Source organism: Rhipicephalus microplus, chromosome 2 (genome assembly GCF_043290135.1).
Source record: "Rhipicephalus microplus isolate Deutch F79 chromosome 2, USDA_Rmic, whole genome shotgun sequence".
Classification (NCBI taxonomy): domain Eukaryota; kingdom Metazoa; phylum Arthropoda; class Arachnida; order Ixodida; family Ixodidae; genus Rhipicephalus; species Rhipicephalus microplus.
This window is the reverse complement of record NC_134701.1, coordinates 251,472,432-251,492,052: the sequence shown is the minus strand read 5'-3', so window position 1 is coordinate 251,492,052 and position 19,621 is coordinate 251,472,432. Positions and strand designations below refer to the sequence as shown.

At 45.2% G+C, this 19,621-nt stretch overlaps 1 protein-coding gene across 2 annotated transcripts in view; it reads right to left on the bottom strand.

Moving 5' to 3' along the window:
* Positions 1 to 13,345, bottom strand: part of LOC119170123 (myosin light chain kinase, smooth muscle-like) — a 43,306-nt gene extending 29,961 nt beyond the window's left edge. For both annotated transcript variants that reach the window (XM_075879582.1, XM_075879590.1), the window contains exons 1-2: positions 13,146 to 13,345; positions 2,662 to 2,708 (exon numbers count right to left, since the gene is read on the bottom strand). In XM_075879582.1, coding sequence (XP_075735697.1) covers positions 2,662 to 2,695 — 34 coding nt within the window. In that variant the 5' untranslated portion in view covers positions 2,696 to 2,708; positions 13,146 to 13,345. The remainder of the gene's footprint in view (positions 1 to 2,661; positions 2,709 to 13,145) is intronic.
* Between the last annotated feature and the right edge of the window lie 6,276 nt (positions 13,346 to 19,621).

Here is a 19,621-nt window from a genome sequence, read left to right as displayed (position 1 = left end):
GATGCAATCACCTCTGAAGGTCACCTTGATGCAACGGGATTTGCCAAGCCGGCATACTTGCAATATGTCCATTGCCCCAGTAGCTGGCTTTATCAGAACAGAAAAGTCTGCGTTCGGTATGGAAACATCAACGTCATAAATGACGCCTGTCGTCGTGTCACTATCCTGCGGAATGTAAGTTCTGAGATAGATGCCTCCAAGCTCAGTGACAGTTCGCAGGGTATGTAGCGCAGCCGGGTGCTCAACGTCTATGGCCAGGATATTTTTCCGTGGGCTGAGTCTAATATCCTTTATCTCATTAGGCACGATAGCTTCGAGACGCGCTGATATCACTTGCCTGTTCATGTTCTTCAGGTTGATCGAAGAGTCGACAGGAACAAAAAGTATGGTATGGTGTTCAGAACTGCACGCCGCCTTCACGGTAGAGACGCTAGCTGGCGAAGACGCGCCGACCATTCTTCTTTTAGCTTTACGCTTCACTGCAAGGATGAAGTCTTCGTCGCTGTCTTCACTACTCGCCGTGTACAGTTCAGTGCTGTCACTGGTGCTGTCGTCCTCCCGGCTGTAGCGCTTCCTTGAGGTTGACGTCGAAGGTGACGCCAAGTCCGGATTGCGTACGGTGGGGCCTGGATCCATCGCTGCCCGCAGGAGAGCGATGATCCTCGGATAGAACGTAAATTCACACAAAAAACACCAAACGAAATAGGCAGCGTTCGGTAGAAATACACTTCGTCGTCGTCCCAAGTATTTGAAGTTTACAATGAGCTTAGGTATGTCAGTTGTACCGCAAGTGACTTTAACAAAAGATTAACAAAAAAATAGACAATATTGACACGTGCCCATTTTCCAGAAATCGGTGGGTATCCGGCGGCAGTGGGATTCGAACCCACGACCTACCGCAGCCGTGGCCTCGTGGTAGAGTGTCCGCTTCGGCTGCGGGAGGTCGTGGGTTCGAATCCCACTGCCGCCGGATACCCACCAGTTTCTGGAAAATGGGCACGTGTCAATATTTGCTGCTTGTAAAACGAAACATGAAGATATTTCCTTGAATGTAAACATTTGACAGATGTCTGTCCGGTTGGATAAGAAAACTGGGAAATGATTTGAACTCCAACCAGAAAGTACGTGAAGAAACCCGACGTTTCGGAACCGACTTGGTTCCTTCCTCAGGGGTGACTGGAACTACGTACCGGCGGCATCTTCAAACACTCGAAGGGCGGTTAATGACTGACTCTCTCTCTCTCTATCCCGTTTTGCCATGGAGCGCAGTCTATGTGTATACACTGGGGGGAGGGAACAAAACATCAACCACTCTCTCTGAACCCTTCCCCAAAAGTATACACACGGACTGCGCTCCACGGCAAAACGATAGAGAGAGAAAGAGAGAGGAGGAGGGTTCATTAATCACACCACGAGTGCTTTGAAGACGCCGCTGCTACGTAGTCCCAGTCATACCTGAGGAAGGAACCAAGTCGGTTCCGAAACGTCAGTTTCTTCGCGTACTTCACGGTTGGAGTTCAAATCATTTCCGAGATATTTCCTGTGCCCCGTACTGCCTTTGAGAAAACATAGACATGATCAATGTGATCATCTTTAGTAGCTTGCAATTTGGCACGCTGCAAGCTCACAGAGGCCATGCAAGAGCACAGCCGAAATTTCCTCACTTATCAAAAGCCACGTAAGCACTGTTGGGTATTATTAGTTCGACAGATCACTTAAATTTTTCAGTGGAACGAGACGCAACGTGGACTTACGTAAATTCGTGATGCGCATTTCTATAGTTATACGAAGCCCCTATTTTCTGCTGCGCCTTCCAAAAATCTGACTCTAGAGACCATTACAAATGCATAGCGTGATTAAGTCCCGATAGCTTCTCGTAGTTTAACGATTATGTGTTGTCTAACGCTGTGGCAAAGTAAGGGAAGAAGTGTAGATCTAAGGGCTCGTTCCTTTGTTAAACAAAATAATATTCAGAACAGACAATGACGATAAGGAAAGTATAGGGGATGTTATTAAAAGTAATTGCAATGTGAATGTGAAGGAAGGAAAGTGGACGAAATGATAACTTGTCGTCGGTGCGGATTGATTTGTGGGGTTTAACGTCCCAAAACCACCATTTGATTATGAGAGACGCCGTAGTGGAGGGCTCCGGAAATTTTGACCACCTGGGGTTCTTCAACGAGCTCCCAAATCTGAGTACACGGGCCTACAACATTTCCGCCTCCATCGAAAATGCAGCCGCCGCAGCCGGGAATCGAACCCGCGACCTGCGGGTCAGCAGCCGAGTACCTTAGCCACTCGACCACCGCGGTGGAGCATCGGTGCAGACCGAACCGGCTGAAAAGGAGCGTTCCACACTCGTCGTAGCGGTTGTTGGCGGCTCTAACTGACACTCTCACATTTAAATGCACAAATACATCCTTTAAAGCGGACAAGGCGATGACCACCACCGTAGCTCAGTGGCAGAACATAGGATGCGTTATTAGAAGGTCGTATGTTCGGTCTCAGCCGGCGACAAGTCATCTCGTCCACTTTTCTTTTTTTTTTGCATTTACACTACAATTACTTCTAATCACATTCCCTACACTTTTCTTGGCATCATTGTCTGTAAGTTCTCATAAAAGCTGCGATAAAAGGTTCGATAAACTTGCGCCCACTTACCTTCATCTGGATCTGTCTCATCGACATATATCATAGTAGGTTTGAAACTGGAACGAAAGCAAAAAAAAAAAAAATATGAGTCTTCTTTTTGCTGCTGTCATAAAAAAACAATCAATATAAAATTATCAGCGTTACACTTTGTGATTTTAATGCTACAGAGCTTCCTAAGTTTCGTCGTCGTGTGTTTCGCTAAACGGAATGGCCGCACGCAGCTCAGATCTCCGGGATTATAGCTTTAATCACGTCGTATCCGACGCGCAATCTGTTCGGACCACTTCCGTTGAAATCTGTTCCTAAACTTGGTAAAACGTACAAGTGGCTTACGAAGTAAAGGCTCTTTTTCAAACATTAGTTTTAATTCAGAAGTACTTGTTGTTGGGCTAGTTGGTTCGTCATACTGAGGGGTAATTCTAGACGCCTAAAGCACCACAGGAAGAACACAGATATTTAAAAATATTTTTTTCATGCGGTATTGATTGAATACTCTGAACAACGCTTGCGATGAATTCGTCTGTACTTATCGCACTACAGTGGCGATCGTGCGTCCCTTACCAGGTCACCTTCACCTATAAGGAAGAGTTTCACCATCATCGGCATGCTTAACATGAATCAGGATATCTAGGCGAAGCCCCATTATCAGAAATGAGCATCGACTGCTGAGCTACTAGTAAATCTTCACAATTGCGATATTTCTGCGTTGTTAAAGCGCGACACAGATTCCACAAGGTCACAGTGTATGTGTACGCATTTGGACGCCACAGAAGGCTATACCTTACAGAACTAAAACTATCTTGTGTGGATAAGCAAGAAGTTGTTATCGATAAGGTTGTGATGTACACTGTGACATCCTGTTCCTGAAGGATCCCACGAGTTGAAAACCTTGGCACTCGATCAAGTACACTGTTTTCTGTTTCACATTATCTTTGACTCCCCCACCCCGCCCCGGCTGTGGTACAGAATGCCCATGCCTACTGCGTTTACTCGAACTGGCAAGGACTGGCTAATATCAGCTCTTGCTGGCCACATTATGGCTGGTAAACTTTACTGTATTGTCTGAATGATGACGTTTGTTAGTTTACTGCTGACTAGTGTCAATTAGCGCTTCCTCGTCTTGGCTAAGTGGAGTGTAGCCTTGGCCAAATGGTACAAAGTGTCGGCTAATGCAGTCGATGTCGGCTGTCCGCTGTAATAACACCAATGTCGTCTCCACTCAAGCTCATTCAAATGATGATGTCGCCCATGCGCACGCAATCACCCTACCTGGCTGAGTTTCTGTCCTCGTTTTCTCTCTTTTTCCTCTTTGTTGCGAATGTGTGCACCCATTCGTCGATAGTGCCAGCGACACCGGACTATCATGCGGCTTGCTCACGTAACAGCGCAAGATAGCTCGCGTTGGTCTTCGCCCACGCGGCATCTGCCACCGTCAGGTTGGCGCGCCTTCGAGAGTTCTTGGGAGTCGCCCCCGGAAATACGCGCTTGGCATAGCATTCCTGCGACTCCCAGGAGAAGAAAAGGGAGGGCACGGCACGTCGGCGGACCTGTTGTTTTCTGGTGTTGGTTAAAAAAAGAAAAAAAAAGAAAAAAAGGTGAGGGCTGTGTGCGGGCTCACTCGCTCTCCAAAACACTGCTGATAGATGAGGAGCCGCCGCAGGTCTTGGACGCGTTCCCGCGACACGAGTTGTTGATGAGCATCCTTCCCAGGCGTCGCTCCTGTATACTTCTTACCGTCTTTCTTATTCAAAAGCCGCGTCCTGCTCTTCGCTCTTGCTTCACCCCCGTCTGGATGCACCTCCTTCCAATAGAATCTTCGGCCTCCTTTGTACAAGAGGCGAATAGCTACAGCTGCGGGGGGTGGAAGCCAGCATTGTTTTGGACGGCTTTGAAACACGAAGCCTCACAGCTACCGGCTGCAGGGTAAAAGATGCCTGTCGCAATCGCTTGGGCGGCTCTTTTTTCGGGGTAACGAAGTCGGGGGTGCCGGGTGCTATTCTGGACTTTCGGAAATTCCCGCCTATTTTCAAATTCACCGTCTTCTCGGTTCCGATTGGCTCGCGTGGCTGTCACCTCATCGCCCTCTGAGTAGATCAGTGTCAACACGGAGGAATGCGGTGTTGTTGCCTAAGTGTCACAACGTGGCCGAACATTAATTTTGACGGATGAGTCTGGAGTTAGAAAAGCTGCTTTTCGTGAATGAGCGTGTTAGAACACGAATGTGTTCTTCCCCTGTCTCTGCAAGAATTAGTAGAAGGAAAATCGCGAAAGCACAATAATTTGTTATGCGAGTTTGAGTTTTGCCTAAACCCTATAGGTTGATAGTGATATGATCCATTATTTTAATAGACCTGCACAGTGACTTGATAACAACGATTACTCTCCAACACCAACACTTCTTTTCGGGAACATGCCCCGCCGCGCTGGTCTAATGGCCAAAGTACTCGGCTGCTGAACCGCAGGTCGCGGCATCCAATCCCGGCTGCGGCGGCTGCAATTCCGATGGAGGCGGAAATGTTGTAGGCCCGTGTGCTCAGATTTGGGTGCACGTTAAAGAATCCCAGGTGGTCGAAATTTCCGGAGCCCTCCACTACGGCGTCTCTCATAATCAAATGGTGGTTTTGGGACGTTAAACCTCACATACCATATTTTCAGAAACATGCAAGAAAACACAGGTCAGCATGTGTCACGTGCTCTCGCTTGTTCCTCAACATAGTTGTGTTGTTCAAGGTAATTTAAAAGGTGAAGAGATTACATGTGAACCGCTAAGCCGCCACCGTTATTAAGTTACCGACAGCATGTTCTCATCTAAGCGCAAGTGTTGCAGCTAAGCAAGGTTAACCGTTCTTTGTCGCATGTGGCTTGTGGTGTCTTTTACGAACGCCTTTGCTTGCCGCATCGGATGGACAGACGGCGCTGCGTGTGATCATTGCGGCGCAGACGAAACCATCGAACATATTTTGTGTCAGTGCCCTCAGTACAGCTGTCAGAGACAGTCCCTGTCAGCAGTGTTTGCACGCCTCGACGACCAGACGCTTTCCGAAAAAATTAATTTTGGAATGCCGGAAAGATCGATCTTCACGCCAAGAAGCGACGAAGGCCCCCCTGAAGTTTCTGCGATCAACCCGCCTCGTCAAATGTTTGTGACGTTTTAGTGTGTTTGTGTTTTCAATTCCGTCGCACTCTCTTTCACTCATTCTCTTTTCCTCATTTTTCTCTCTCCCATTTCAACTTCTCCAGTGCAGGGTAGCAATCCTGACACTTGATTTCTGGTTAACCTCCCTGCCTTTCTTCATACCATATTTTTCTCTCTCTCTCTAAGCAAGGTCATATTTATGTACTTCTAGACGTTGCAGTGACCAGCTACAACTATATTTGGTGTTAACGATCGAGTTATATAACCAGAATCGGGAAAACTTGTGGCTTGGTTAGGTGTGAAGAAGTGTAAATTAAAACTCTTGCATGAACAACCCTCTGAACACGTACATTAACACTAATCCCTGGCAGCCAGAATGAAACTGGATAATCCACTGATACACACATCACTTGTGTGAGAAACACATCTACGACACCTTGTCCCATCCTTTCTTCGTGACAACAGCAGGTTTGAGATGCTGCGTTCGAAGTACAACGCCTCCAAGACCAGCGCCTTCAATACTCTTAAGCCAGACTATTACTACCTAAAACGTAAAGTGAAGTCCATACATAAAGCTGTATAACAAAGGTTTTCAACTGGGGTCACTCGTTTATAACACCTGATACCGAGCATGTATACCCATGCGCCAACTTACAACACGAAATCAGCAACGGATCACGACCTAACAGGTTCGCTTTTTTTTTCTTCTTTGGTGGAAGCACACAGAAGAGCATGACAAATGTTAAAATGTCACTCGGAGGTGGCGCATGGCTTCTGTCAGCTTTCTTTTGCTTTCTCACTTTTTTTGCCGTCCTGTGTCATCTGCAATCAGCGTCAACCTAGCTCGAAACGACAGACTACTCGGTCAACCTGTTCTGACAAGTTTTGCAGCTAGCTGCGTAGTCGTATCAAGCGAAAGCAAGGGAAAAATTTTCTACCATGTACTGCGCATTGTGGCAAGGCCATGAGTGTAAAAATACTGCAGCTCTGTAAATGGCGTGGCGGTGCTTGGCACTCTTCCAAACACCTGACAGCGTTCGCGTTCATTAACCTTATACTAACTAGACGTCTTACGACGCCTATCATCGGCGCTATACGCCACACTCTCTGCCTATTACATGGTGAATCAAAGTTAACGACCTGCCGCTCAAAGACCATTACTTTCGCTTTTGCATGAATCTAAAATGACGCTTCGCGAGTCATAAATAAAACGCAAGACACTAACTAATCATGAAAGCTATGAGAATGATAATGGGCGCATACCAATCTGTATTTCTTTACTACATACACAAAACATCACACTTACGAGCATGCCTGCCACTTAAACAACTTCTAGAGACAACAACGTTCTCAGTTCGCCTATAACATTTGGTGACTAAAAGTGCCTAGCTGAACGGCTAACGAAGCACATCACATCTGGGGCAAAAACAGTATAACCACATCATGTCAAGAGAAAATGAGAACAAGGCACGGTAAGATAGTCACGGTAAGTAGGTTCGAGTAAGATAGTCAGTTTTTAACTGAACAAACACCTGAAATAATCTCAAGAAACAATCACTGCTCTATATGCACGTTGCAAAGCCATATCTGAGCATACTAAAAAAACTGCAATATATCAACGTCAAATCAATTACGTTATCGATGTTAAGCATCTTTCACGACGGCTAAGTCAACGAAGGAAGTTCAACTAAGTTATACTCCTCGTTCCAAATGCATTTACAACAAAGGTGGAAATTTGAGACATTATACTGTGTTGTACTCGTCTTTCACTTCATCTTCAACAGAAGTGTGCTTGACGTTCTAACCCGTGAGCTCTGTTCTGAAGAACCGGTTCCTGCTTCACAGCGGCGTGCCTTTGTTCGGCGAAGTTCTTAACTCCGGAAGTTGACTAAGCAATCCCCTTCCGAAGATCAAACAATGTCCGATCATTTAGCACACGTTTGAGGCCGCGGAGTATTTGACGCTAGGAAAAATAAGCGCAGAGCAGAATCAATATACACTAATGCTCGGAAAGTGGGTCATCCGCTCAAACACTGAACGCTGATCAGTTTTCGCGGTGGCTTATTCATCGAGGTAAGAGAGCGTGCAGAGCATTCAGCTGGAAGTTCGTTGGCGAACAGTGATTGAATGGTTGGTAGCAATACTCCTCGTGGACCGATATGTACGATACAAAAGCTGTGAAAGAAAACTTTAATAAAAGGAAGAGGGTCTATTAGTAGGTCTAGTTGGATTATATGGAGGAAATACACTTATCAGATGAACCTCTTTAAAAAACCGACACGTCAAGCATCGCTACTCTTATACTAAGCTTCAAGTGTCGCCTTCACATTATGTGAAAGTCGTTCACTTTGAGTAAAAAAATATAAGCAGGTGATGCTTTAAAGCTAAATAAAACAGTCAGTAACAACACTCGTCGAACCTATTATCTGTGTTATATGCCGCTTTATGATGCGGCTGAGAGCACTGTCCCGTGGTACGTTTCAGCGGGGATTCTTTATCATTCAGAAAAATTGAGTATACGCAATTCTTACCGTCACTGAAAATAGCGCAGTTCGGTGCCCCACGTGGTTGACTACAAATGCCTCATTGACGCTTCAACAATTAGAATAGTAGTTCTAGAATTAAACGTGTAATTAATTAACGCAATTAAACGTAATTACCAGAATTATTATCGGCTAGTCCACTGTATTGGGAAGAATATGCAGTAGTCTTTTTTTTTTCGAGTAACACTGGTGGCTTTCTTTTTTTTTTAATCATGCTGCGAGTTAACTGGGGCACCCTGTATGTATAAGGTAGCGAAAAATGGTCAAGGTTGCGAAGCGTTACAATAGAGCTCAATGTTTGCATTGACTGAACAACTATATAAACAACGTGCCCTGGATGCGCCGACGACAACATATGAAGTACACATTCCAGCCTGTGTGTCTGCATGTGTGTTTTATATCTTTTAGTCGTGTCAGAGTTGGCACGAACACTCGCGACCAGTATGTAGGCTAAGGTCATTGAAGCACCCCGCTTTCACTGGAATTGCGCCTAAGCGCGCCATTCATAGCGCTTTAAATGAAGCCCCACATCATGTGCATGCCCCAAAATAAGGCACTTCTTTTAAGCTGAGCACACTTAAACTTCTTGCACTCAGTACACGTAATAGTGGAGTCTCAGATGTATGTCGGCCAAACATGCTCGGACTTGCCTGCCGCTGAAAGAGCACAATATAGCTGTCGCAACATATCTCGTGGGCATTCTACAGCCGCGCCTTAGCATAACCATGCACCCGAACTGACGAAAACATTACTACCTCGTACTAACCTCGTAAGTGTTTGTGTATGGGAGGAGGGGAAGGGGTTCAGGCTGGGATTGGAATGTTGTGTGACGTTCGCATTATTGCTATAGAAACGTGAAGACCTCCAGAAACAAGGTACGTACGTAATTTTTCGGTAAAGGCAGGCGAGAAGAAGCCAGAGCCAGCAACTTGAGGCTCACAACAAAGATAATGTTTTCGCTACTGCGAAATCCACGGGCAGAGGTGTCGCTGGAGCCAAGGTTTGTGCAAGTGGTCTTGTCTCGTTTAAGGCGGCAGCTTTGCGTCTTTTCAAGGCATCTAAGTACAAAATTCCTTTTCGAAACATTGGCTCGAATGACACTAAGTGTTCAAATATTTTTCATCTCCTCAAGCCTCCATCTTCTCCCGAAGTCTGTCTTTACTCTGGTAATATCATTTTTACCACCATAGCAACGAACACATACCGAGCACACTGAGAGAGGTATAGTTTAGCCATGTTGATGCTCTTACTTCATACTTTCTCCGATTACTGTCGTTAGCTGCGGTAATACTGAAGTCACCGAGGGTATTGCGACATGATCAGTATCTCAAGTCCTACACACTAACTAACCTATCGTCCTTAGGTGCTTTGTTGTCCTCTAACGAATAGAACTAAACGTTCAGCCAGCACCAACGAAATAAATAAGAAGTGATTATATTGCTACATAATGCCCGAAGAACATTCTCCATACGAACTAGAAAAAATGTGAAGAAGAATGGAACATTTCACTGAGTGAAAATGACCTAACTTTAAGCGCTTATAACCTTCATTATGAGACATTTGTGAACAAGCTTGAACCTCCTACAATAAGGAAGCTGAGTGTTCCCAAAGGCACATTCACTCTGCAACTAAAGAATTAAGAATACAGCGAAGGTTTTTCTTCCATGTTTAAATCTTATTTTTCTTTCAATTGTAACGACCAAACATTTTCAGCACGAAAGAAAGAAAACAGCGTGAGCGATGTGATACATTCGGAGTTTACATTAGTTGTACTTTCATGCAACGGTGAAATGTGTCCTGAGAAAAACACATCGTCTCCTGCTACTACTTAGAGCATTTCATGGTCCGATTGGCATAAATTATGTTACAACGCAACACCTAAAAGGTAATGTATGCGCAATGTTTACACGCGGAAACTGTTGCGAAGCGAATTGCTGGTACCTCAACTATTACTCCTACTTCAAGCTAAATGGTGGTCTCTAAAATGTATTCGCTAGTGTCATCAAAATAATTGAAAAATAACACCAGTAAAAACGTTTTCATGCAATTTCACTCCACTCAAAAAAGCTAATAGAATTTCTCTGAATAACAGTCAATTATTACTTCATCAAGGCATGAAATCATCAATGGTTTTTGGGGGGTAATCATCGATTCAAACATAAAGTACCTGTCCTACCTTTCACACCTCAAGCAAAAATCTGCCTATGGCATCAGGATCCTAATCAAAGCACATCCACATAAGGCACTGATCTAGCTCCTTCACAATATGCTCAAAACAAGGCCATCTGCATTATTACGTTTCAGTCACCGCGATTCAGTGCCTCTGTTCTTTTACTAGAACATCGAATAGTAACCATTCCCATTTTTTTAATGTGACAATTTTTGCTTACAATTCCTTTCACTAAAACTTTGCTTAAATAATTTTTGACAAAGGCGAACGCACTAATCAAAATAAGGTTCGATTTACATCAAATCATAGCTTTCTATTACCAAAAATTAAAACTAATTATGATAAATTCACCACTGGGTTCACAGCAGTGATCTTGAACAGCATTCCAGATTACGTTCAGCTTTAGAATAGTACCATCATCATCATCATTAGCTTGACTACACCCACTGCAGTGCAAAGGCGTCTCCCATGTTCCGCCAGTCAACACGGTCCTGTTCTTGCTCCTGCCGCTATATACCGGCAAACTTCCTGATTTCATCTTCCCACCTAACGTTTTGTCTTCCCTTCCCCCGCTTGCCGTCTCTTCGAATCTAGTATGTGATCCTTAATCACCAGTGGTTATGTTGCTTTGGCGCTGCGTGCCCTGCCCATGACCTTTTTTTTTCTTGATTTCGACTATGACGTTCATAACACTTGTTTGTTCCCTGGTGCACTCTGCTTTCTTCTTGTTGCTTACACCTAACATTTCCCTTTCCATCGCTCGCTGCGTCGTCCTGAATTCAAGCTGAGCCCACTTTGTAAGCCTTCATGTTTCCACTCCGTATAAGTACCGGCAAGATGCAGACGGTATATACCTTCCTCTCGAGGAATAGTGGCAATATACCAGTCATAGTTTGAGAATGCTTGCCGAATGTGATCCACTCTATCTTTATTCTTCTAGTTATATTACTCTCGCAGTTCGGCTCCGCGGTTACTACCTGTCCTAAGTATACATTATCTTTTACAACTTCCAGCATCTCTGCACCTACCGCAAAGTGCTGTTTTCTGCTGAGGCTATTGCACATGACTTCATGCATACTAATTTTCATGCATACTAAGTTTCATGCATACTAATTTTCAGGGCTACTTTTCTGATTTCTGTGCCCAGTTCAGTAATCACGGCTTGCAATTCGTACCTTGAGTTACTCAGCAATTCAGTGTCATCTGCGAAGCGCAGGTTATTAAAGTATTCTCCATTAACTCGTATTCTTAACACTCCCCACTCTATAGGGCACTGAAAACCTCCTGTAAGCACGCGGTAAAAAGTATTGGAGAGATAGTATCCCCTTGTCTTACACATTTCTTTATTGGTATTCTGTCGTTTTCTTTGTTTCTTCTCGTAGTACAGGCTGTTTTAAAGAGCGATTATTGTCATATTTACTTTAATTGTAACTATTCTTGCAATTTATGCTGTTTTCTTGGTTCTATCTTTCTGTCATTGATGCTTGTTGAATCGTATAACTTAGTTCACCCGTTTTATCGTGTGTGAAGTGTTAGCGATTTGGCCATTTTGTAACCTACCACTTTATCTTTTTTTTTTGAAGGCTTCAGCATTAATAATATACATATGAAACATTTTAGTATAATCAGAACTCCATTTATGAGTTCCATATTTTTACGTTACTATTTGTTAGTATTTGCACTCACTAGCTGCATTTTCATTGGTATTGGCCTGATTCTCTTGTTAGTTCAAAATGTAATGCAGTGTATTGTAATGTAAAATGTAATGCCGTGTGTTTCGATAACATCATTTATTTCATTCGCTGTCAAGTGTTATTGCTATTTTCCAAACTTGTTTGCTGTTAGCGAGTTGCTATTATTCATGTTTTTTATTGAGCTTGACCTTCTTCTGTATATTATGTTGTTATGTAAATTTTTTTAAAAGGAAGGTTTTGAAATCTCAAAAAAGAAAGCTGTTAGTGCACCCAACTCTTGAAAATGTGTATTACAATCATACAATCATATAATCACCAATGAGCATGGGGGGATGGTTTGGTGGAAAATCACGCCCTACATTGGTTTTGATTTTCTACGTTAAAAAGTACACCACTGCCCAACTTTAATTGCCTTCGGCGCTTCATAAGATTTGAGCGGAATTCTCATAAATAGTTAGAATAGTGATGTGCTTACGTTTTAGATAAATATGCATTTTAGGGGCTCTGAGCATACTGTGGAGGATCTATCTATCTATCTATCTATCTATCTATCTATCTATCTATCTATCTATCTATCTATCTATCAAAGTATCTATCTATCTATCTATCTATCCATCTACCATCTATCCATCTGTCTGTCTGTCTGTCTGTCTGTCTGTCTGTCTGTCTGTCTGTCTGTCTGTCTGTCTGTCTGTCTGTCTGTCTGTCTGTCTGTCTGTCTGTCTGTCTGTCTGTCTGTCTGTCTCGGTTAAACCGAAAGAATTTTGTGCTAACCGCAGTTATAAACATGAGCACTACTGACTGAATTTGTAGTCTAATTTCCAGCCGTAACGAAATTAAGGTCAATCAAGGCTCAACAGTGCATGTTTCGCCGCACCACACGACGACGCGAAAGAAACCACGGCTCGGACCCCGTGGGTCCGGCCGTCAAACAGAAAACGAAGGCTCACGTTGAACGCAGACACAAGCGACGGTAAAGACTTCGACGTTGAGCAGATGCGATGACGGTGGCAACGACAATCCCGGCGAGGCTCTGTCGTCAGCGTGGCGCTTATCCAGTACGCGCGACGATCACACTTTTCAAGGCGCACGGAACACGAAGACGACACCGGCGGCGAACACCGGGCTACGAGTCCCCCACATGCGTCGTTCACCACAAACTCCTTCGGTATCCTCCCTCTCACGCGCCTTCGGTGAACGGTGCCAAGTTCTCTCCATCGCCGCTCGAGGGCGCCACAAACAAGCTAAAACGGAGCGCCGCGTTCTCGCGGGATGGCAGGCCGTAGTTTTCCACGCGTGGAATGTTTCCTTCTTGAACGGCAGCTGACGACGAGGATGCTGTCGGAGTTGCGAAAAAATATACATAACACGAAGGGCAGATATTTTCCAGAAGCGTCGTTCCTCTCAATCACTCGTGGAAGGTGTTTTTCGCCGCGGCCTACTCTTGTGGCCGGGCTTTCTCTAACTCAAACAAGCAAGTAGCGTCCATACACCGTTAAGTGAAGACTATAAAGACTGGTGGCGTTTATATACTTTCCAAAGTTACATGCATGCGAAATACGTGAAGAACCGCTGTCAGTGGTCTGCAATTTATTGCAGCTTCTTCACGCCCTTTCACGTGCGTGAATGCCTTTCCGGGTAGTTTGGCAATCAGTGGGGAGGAAATTTAACACTATACGACAACAATACACGTTCCCTAGTGCGTACTTCAACCATTTAGTGCATACTTTTCACTGTGCGATGTTAATCGGAAATTTAGAATTCTGAATTACAACGATGTAATTGATAAAGTTGAAAGTTGCTTGTGTCAGTGAAGCTACCGCGTATAACTGCATTCTGTGTGATGGGTAGCATGCTTCGAACTACGAGCGATTACGCGCGTGAAATGTTTTCTAGCTCGCTATGCACCCACTACGTGGTAATACGCACCGAAACGTGCATGCCTTTCGTAATGTGTGGCTGGATTTAAACCGCGAAGTTGCTATGACACTCACATGTTCTGACGCCAGATGGCAGTGTACGCCTGCGCCACGCAGTATTACTGCGATATTACGTGTTGTACTGTGAAGCCAGTAATCAGGACGCATGTGTTTGTAAAGCATGGACGTTGTTTTTGTTGCATTCCCAAGCTTATAAATTTATTTTAACTCGGCTTGCCAAGCAAACGCGGGGCTCTGTATTAAGGCACCTGCTTGCCACGCAAACGGCCTGAGATCAATCCTAAATCGCACCCGGAAATGTTCATTATATCTATTGTATTTGCCTCTTCCTTGATTTCTCGCTCACAAGCAACGCCGCCCACGCTGACGCCCACGCCGAAGCCCACGCTGACGCCCACACCGGCGCCCACGCCGGAATTTTTGTGACACTAGCTCTTTAACGCTATCGCACTGGAAGGTTCGTTTCGTAGCGCTCACAAACGTGGTACGAAGCTTGCATTTGTTGTGAGCCCCTGATAAAAGGCGGAGACACGTAACGGAAACTGGATAAGCTAACGGACGCAAACATTTCTCGAAAGACCAGATAGCGTGGGACCACTGATATTGTGATAAACAAGCAGTGCTTTTGAGGCGGCAGCTGCCGATGACTGGCCGCACGACTTTTATTGGAAAGCACCTAATGTATGTATATTAAGGGGCCACCAATGAAGCGGCAGCTGCCGATGACTGGCCGCACGACTTTTATTGGAAAGCACTTAAAGTACGCCTTTTAAGGGGCCTCTACACCAACCAGAGAGCCAAATTTGGTTATGGGCGTTGAAGTTGCGCGCTTTATTGTGTACGAGTCTACAGCGAGCTCTAGCGGAGCTACACGCGTTGGCTCGTTTCGCTCTTTCCATACGTAACGTAGCACAGTGCCTGTCACTCGTGAGGTCACCTATTCAAAATATGACGTCATGACAGTCGTTGAAGAGGAGCACGCGAACGTCGGTTGGGGGTTAGGTGACCTTTAACACTGATTAACAGTACGTGGTAAGGCGTGGATGCACAGCATTTTTCATATTGAGACACGGTGATCTCGAGCTTCGGTTACGTCGTGAACGAAGCCGCAACAGGTGAAAAACGCTACTTTGTGCCAGCTGAGAAAACATAAGAATTCGCTCGACAAAAGGACCGGGTCAATTAGGCGATCCCTGACCCGCAGGTCGCGGGTCGAATCCCGGCTGCGGCGGCTGCATTTCCGATGGAGGCGGAAATGTTGTAGGCCCGTGTGCTCAGATTTGGGTGCTCGTTAAAGAACCCCACGTGGTCGAAATTTTAGGGGTGCTCCACTACTGCGTCTGTCATATTCATATAGTGGTTTTGAGACATTAAACCCCACATATCAATCAATCAATTCAATTAGGCAATTCCTTGTCAAGCCTGTGAATGTGTTCCTCGTTCAAAAGAAACCTTAGTTCTGGGTAGAAGTCTGGACAAAGTCACACGCCAGCTCAAAGAAGTAGTCTCTATGAACAAAAAGTGCCCATCCTGTGTAACAGAACCAATAAAAGTATTATACAAACGCCAAACGTCATTTGTAGAAGAAATGAATTAAAATTACTTCTCGCATAATGGTAAATTCTAACCTCACATGACCGAAAAATGGGAGAGGTGCTCTATTTAATGGGTTACACTGCTTTATCAGTTTGGAGATCATTGTTGTAGTGATCACCGCAATATTTGTTTCACTTTAATTTTAATTGGCTTTACGCCCCATGTCGTTGGTCATATTTCTATTTTTGTTAAATATAGGTTATCACTCACAACTTTTATCGGTTTTAGGAAGACCATGTGATTAGTGCGGTCGAAAAGCGAGCCTATAGCTATTCCCCATTTCTTCGAATAAAATCAGTTAGCAGGCGTTCGTCCATGTCTCGTGTGTTCGTCTCATTTGCTGCTTATTCCTTACGTAGTACTATGTGGACATCTACATGAACTTCGACGTGGAATACGATTGTTCAGAACAAAAAGTGTACCATAACTACCGTATCTTTAGAAGAAGTCATTATATCACAGGTGGTGCATATCGACAACTACTCAACATGCCGTTTCAATGTGAAAATACTGTGTTAAGAATAAGTTGTGAACGCTTTAGAGCACTATATTCACTCTACCATATGAGAGCTATAAGCTGTCCCAGTGCAGGTACACGTGAACCACCAAATCTCAGCCCCCCCCCCCCCCCAAAAAAAAAAAAATCCGAAATGAGTCGCATTTTTAGTACACCTATGAAAACCATGATTTTTCCCAGTTCTTGTGCCAGTATGCTCGACCATCTCGTTTTTACAAGAACTACTGATTGTTGTTTTTTGCTGAAACTACGGTGTCCTCCTAAATCGTAATAATAATAATAAAAGTACGGGTTTACCATTCCAAAATCACGGTATGATTATGAGGGACTCGGTGCTGCAGACATCTTGACTTCTTGAACGTGCACAAGATTCAATGCACACAGGCCTATCCCACATTCACCTCCATCGATAATGTGGGCAGAATTCTATGCAGCGACATTCTGGCCAGAATTCAAGCCCCATAACCATCGTGGCGGGAAGATTCTCTGGTGAAATCATATAAGTTTGTACGTGTTGGTATTTCATTCCGGCGTCCTATAGTTTACAAAACAAGGCAACGACCTTCGCCAGTTAGCAGCTTGCCACGCGGCCCTTGTGCTTCGCGCTACATGTTGAAATGTATGTTTTGCATATAAGGCCAAAACAAAAAAATTACGGCATATTCACGGGGTGAATGATGATGAATGGGCGAAGCTCCGGAGGGATTCATCGGTAAACTGTGAATCTTCCGTGTAATTCGCCCAGTCGATCATCATGTAAAGACGTGAGAAACGCTGTGTGTGTATATACACAAATCAACTTTTATTTGTTCTTAGACGATGGATGGCTTGCGATGTCCCTTGCCTCGCGCGCTCGCACATCGGGATTCTGTCTGCGAGCGCGCGCTGCTGCCGCCTTGCGCTCTCTCCGCTGTGCAGCCTTATCCATCCGGCGACTCCGAGCGCGCGCCAACAGCGAACGGATTTTATTACAACGCTCCCCCTAGCGTACGTCGCCGCACTGAATCGAACGATTGCCTTCAACCAATGACACGCGCCATATGTGACATCATTCCTATTTTATAAGATCTCGCGTCTTTCATCAACTACAAGTACCGCTTTCTAGTTTATAACATCTTGCATCTTTTCATCATCAGCTACAAGTACCACCATCCAGTAAACACTACAAGAACTAAACGAGAGGTGGCTACATACAGGATACGGTACCGCCATCTAGTGAACACTGCAAGAACTAAACTAGAGGTGGCTACGTACAGGGGACGGTACCGCCATCTGGTGAACACTGCAAGAACTAAACTAGAGGTGGCTACATACAGGCTACAGGGGACGCACAGCCCACGCCCTAAGGAGCTTCGCCCCTAAAAAAAAGAACTACTGCCATATTTAGATAACAAAGAAGAAACGAGACTCGGAATGCAACCTCTCAATGTTATGTGAGACCCGAAGAGTGTCAAAGGCACCGATCCAGCACTTCCTCCAACTCTTTCGCGCCGCACAGCCGCTTCAGAAGGCAAACCACTGCGGCAAACCACAGCGTCTCTCCCACGGTTTGAAGGGAACAAGTCGCTCACGTTGCACCGCTGTCGTCCCGCTTTTCACGCCCCTTCCGTTGCTGCAGGCTTTGGGTGTCGCCGATGCCGTGGCGCGCGCGCCTTTCCCTTTATGACGCGACGTCGGCGGCCAAGGCGAAGAACCCAGTTGGCAGCGGTTCAGGAGCTCGCACCAAGTGGGTCGCCCCCGGGGCACGCAGCAGCGACGTATGGTTCGACCCTGCCTCGCGCGTCTCGCTCTGGCGCCGTATAGTTCGAGGTCACCAGGGAGTGTGCCCCACTTTTACCTTTCTTTTTTTTCTTCTTTATTTTCTCTTTTTTTCTTATCCACGCGCAGCTTTCGTTAAACGCTTTCTTAAACGCTGCTTTTTAATTGTCATCGGTTACGCCAGAGTGGGAAGTCAGTCTTGATATTGTGTAGAGCTGTCAGTGTTGAAGCAGCCAGTTTTAACGACAGGAGACCGCATTCTCATGCCCTCGTTAACCGGAAACAGTGTTCTTTCTGCCTTACGGACCCGAACGTTACAGATACACAGGCGTTCAGTAGTACCACATTTTTTTAAGTGATTGTTTCCAGCGTCGAATCATCTCTCACTGTCGCTCTTTTGCTCTCTAAGTCTGCAACCCTCCATAAACCTGCTCCCTGAGGATGATTCATGACTCCCGATGAAAAATCCTCCTGCATTAGGCTATTTTCCAAGTAGGCCAGGATGAATTCACAATCACTGCTATTTTATGAAGAGCGCCCGCAACGGTGGTCTAAGTGCTTACAGCGTTTCAACTTCTCACCCGAAGGTCGAGTGAACCGAAAATCGCATTGCGCTCGTCCGAGTCTGCATGTCATAACCTTGTAATCTAAGTGCACAGCCATAGTTACCTACCAGGTATGATAAAACTCACCCAGCAACAAGTTTTACCGAAGTCGCATAAGTGAACTCGGCCGCTCTTCAATGAAGGAGCAATGCTAGAGGGCCGTGATCGTACATCTGGGGTCGCGTTAAAGAATCCCAGGTGAAAGAAATTTCCGAAACCTTCTGCAAAGACGTTTCTCACAGTCTTAACACCGATTAGACACGCAGAACTCCAATTATTATTCATTATGGACATTAGGAGGAAAATGAAAGGCATCCAGATTGACCGAAACAGTCGTATTCACAATTTTCGGCCATAATTGTACGGAAGGAGTTTCGCAATTTGCAGCTCGACATGACTATCATCAACCCACTTTGCGAACGCCACTCAGTGCAACTGTCGCTCTCTCATAGAGCCGCTGCATCAGGGTTCGTTGCAGTGAATACCCTCTGCCTGGCTCCAAAAACAAGGCCCTGACGGGGCAAGGCGGCTCGCCGAAGCGCCTCACCGCTCATTCGCTTCGTAGAGAGTTTTCTTGGCACCGGCGCCAGCAAGCCATCATCGCCGCCGGAGATACAGAGCTACAATGGCGCCTTCTGTTTTCAATGCGTTGCGTTGATAATTAATTACCACAGTCAAAGTTTTTTTTAATTTCGAGGCGCCACTGTTCAATCCTCCGTCCTTTTTAGTTTGAATCGCAAAGCAGAATTAATTGGACACATATCTTTCTCACAGTGAGCTTCTTTGAGCGCGTCGCCCCTCTTAACTTCACTGCGAACACAACAACGTTGCTCTTTTGCAACTTAGATTTGAATAGGGTTCCAGATGAACGTATTACATGCACATGTGCGGGCAAAAGTAACTTGAATGCGGGAGCAATGAGCAAAACTTCGTCCTACTGTCCTCTATCCACCCCGAAAAGAAGGTCGAAATTTCACACACACTTGCTAGCCAGCTTTAACACACAAAAT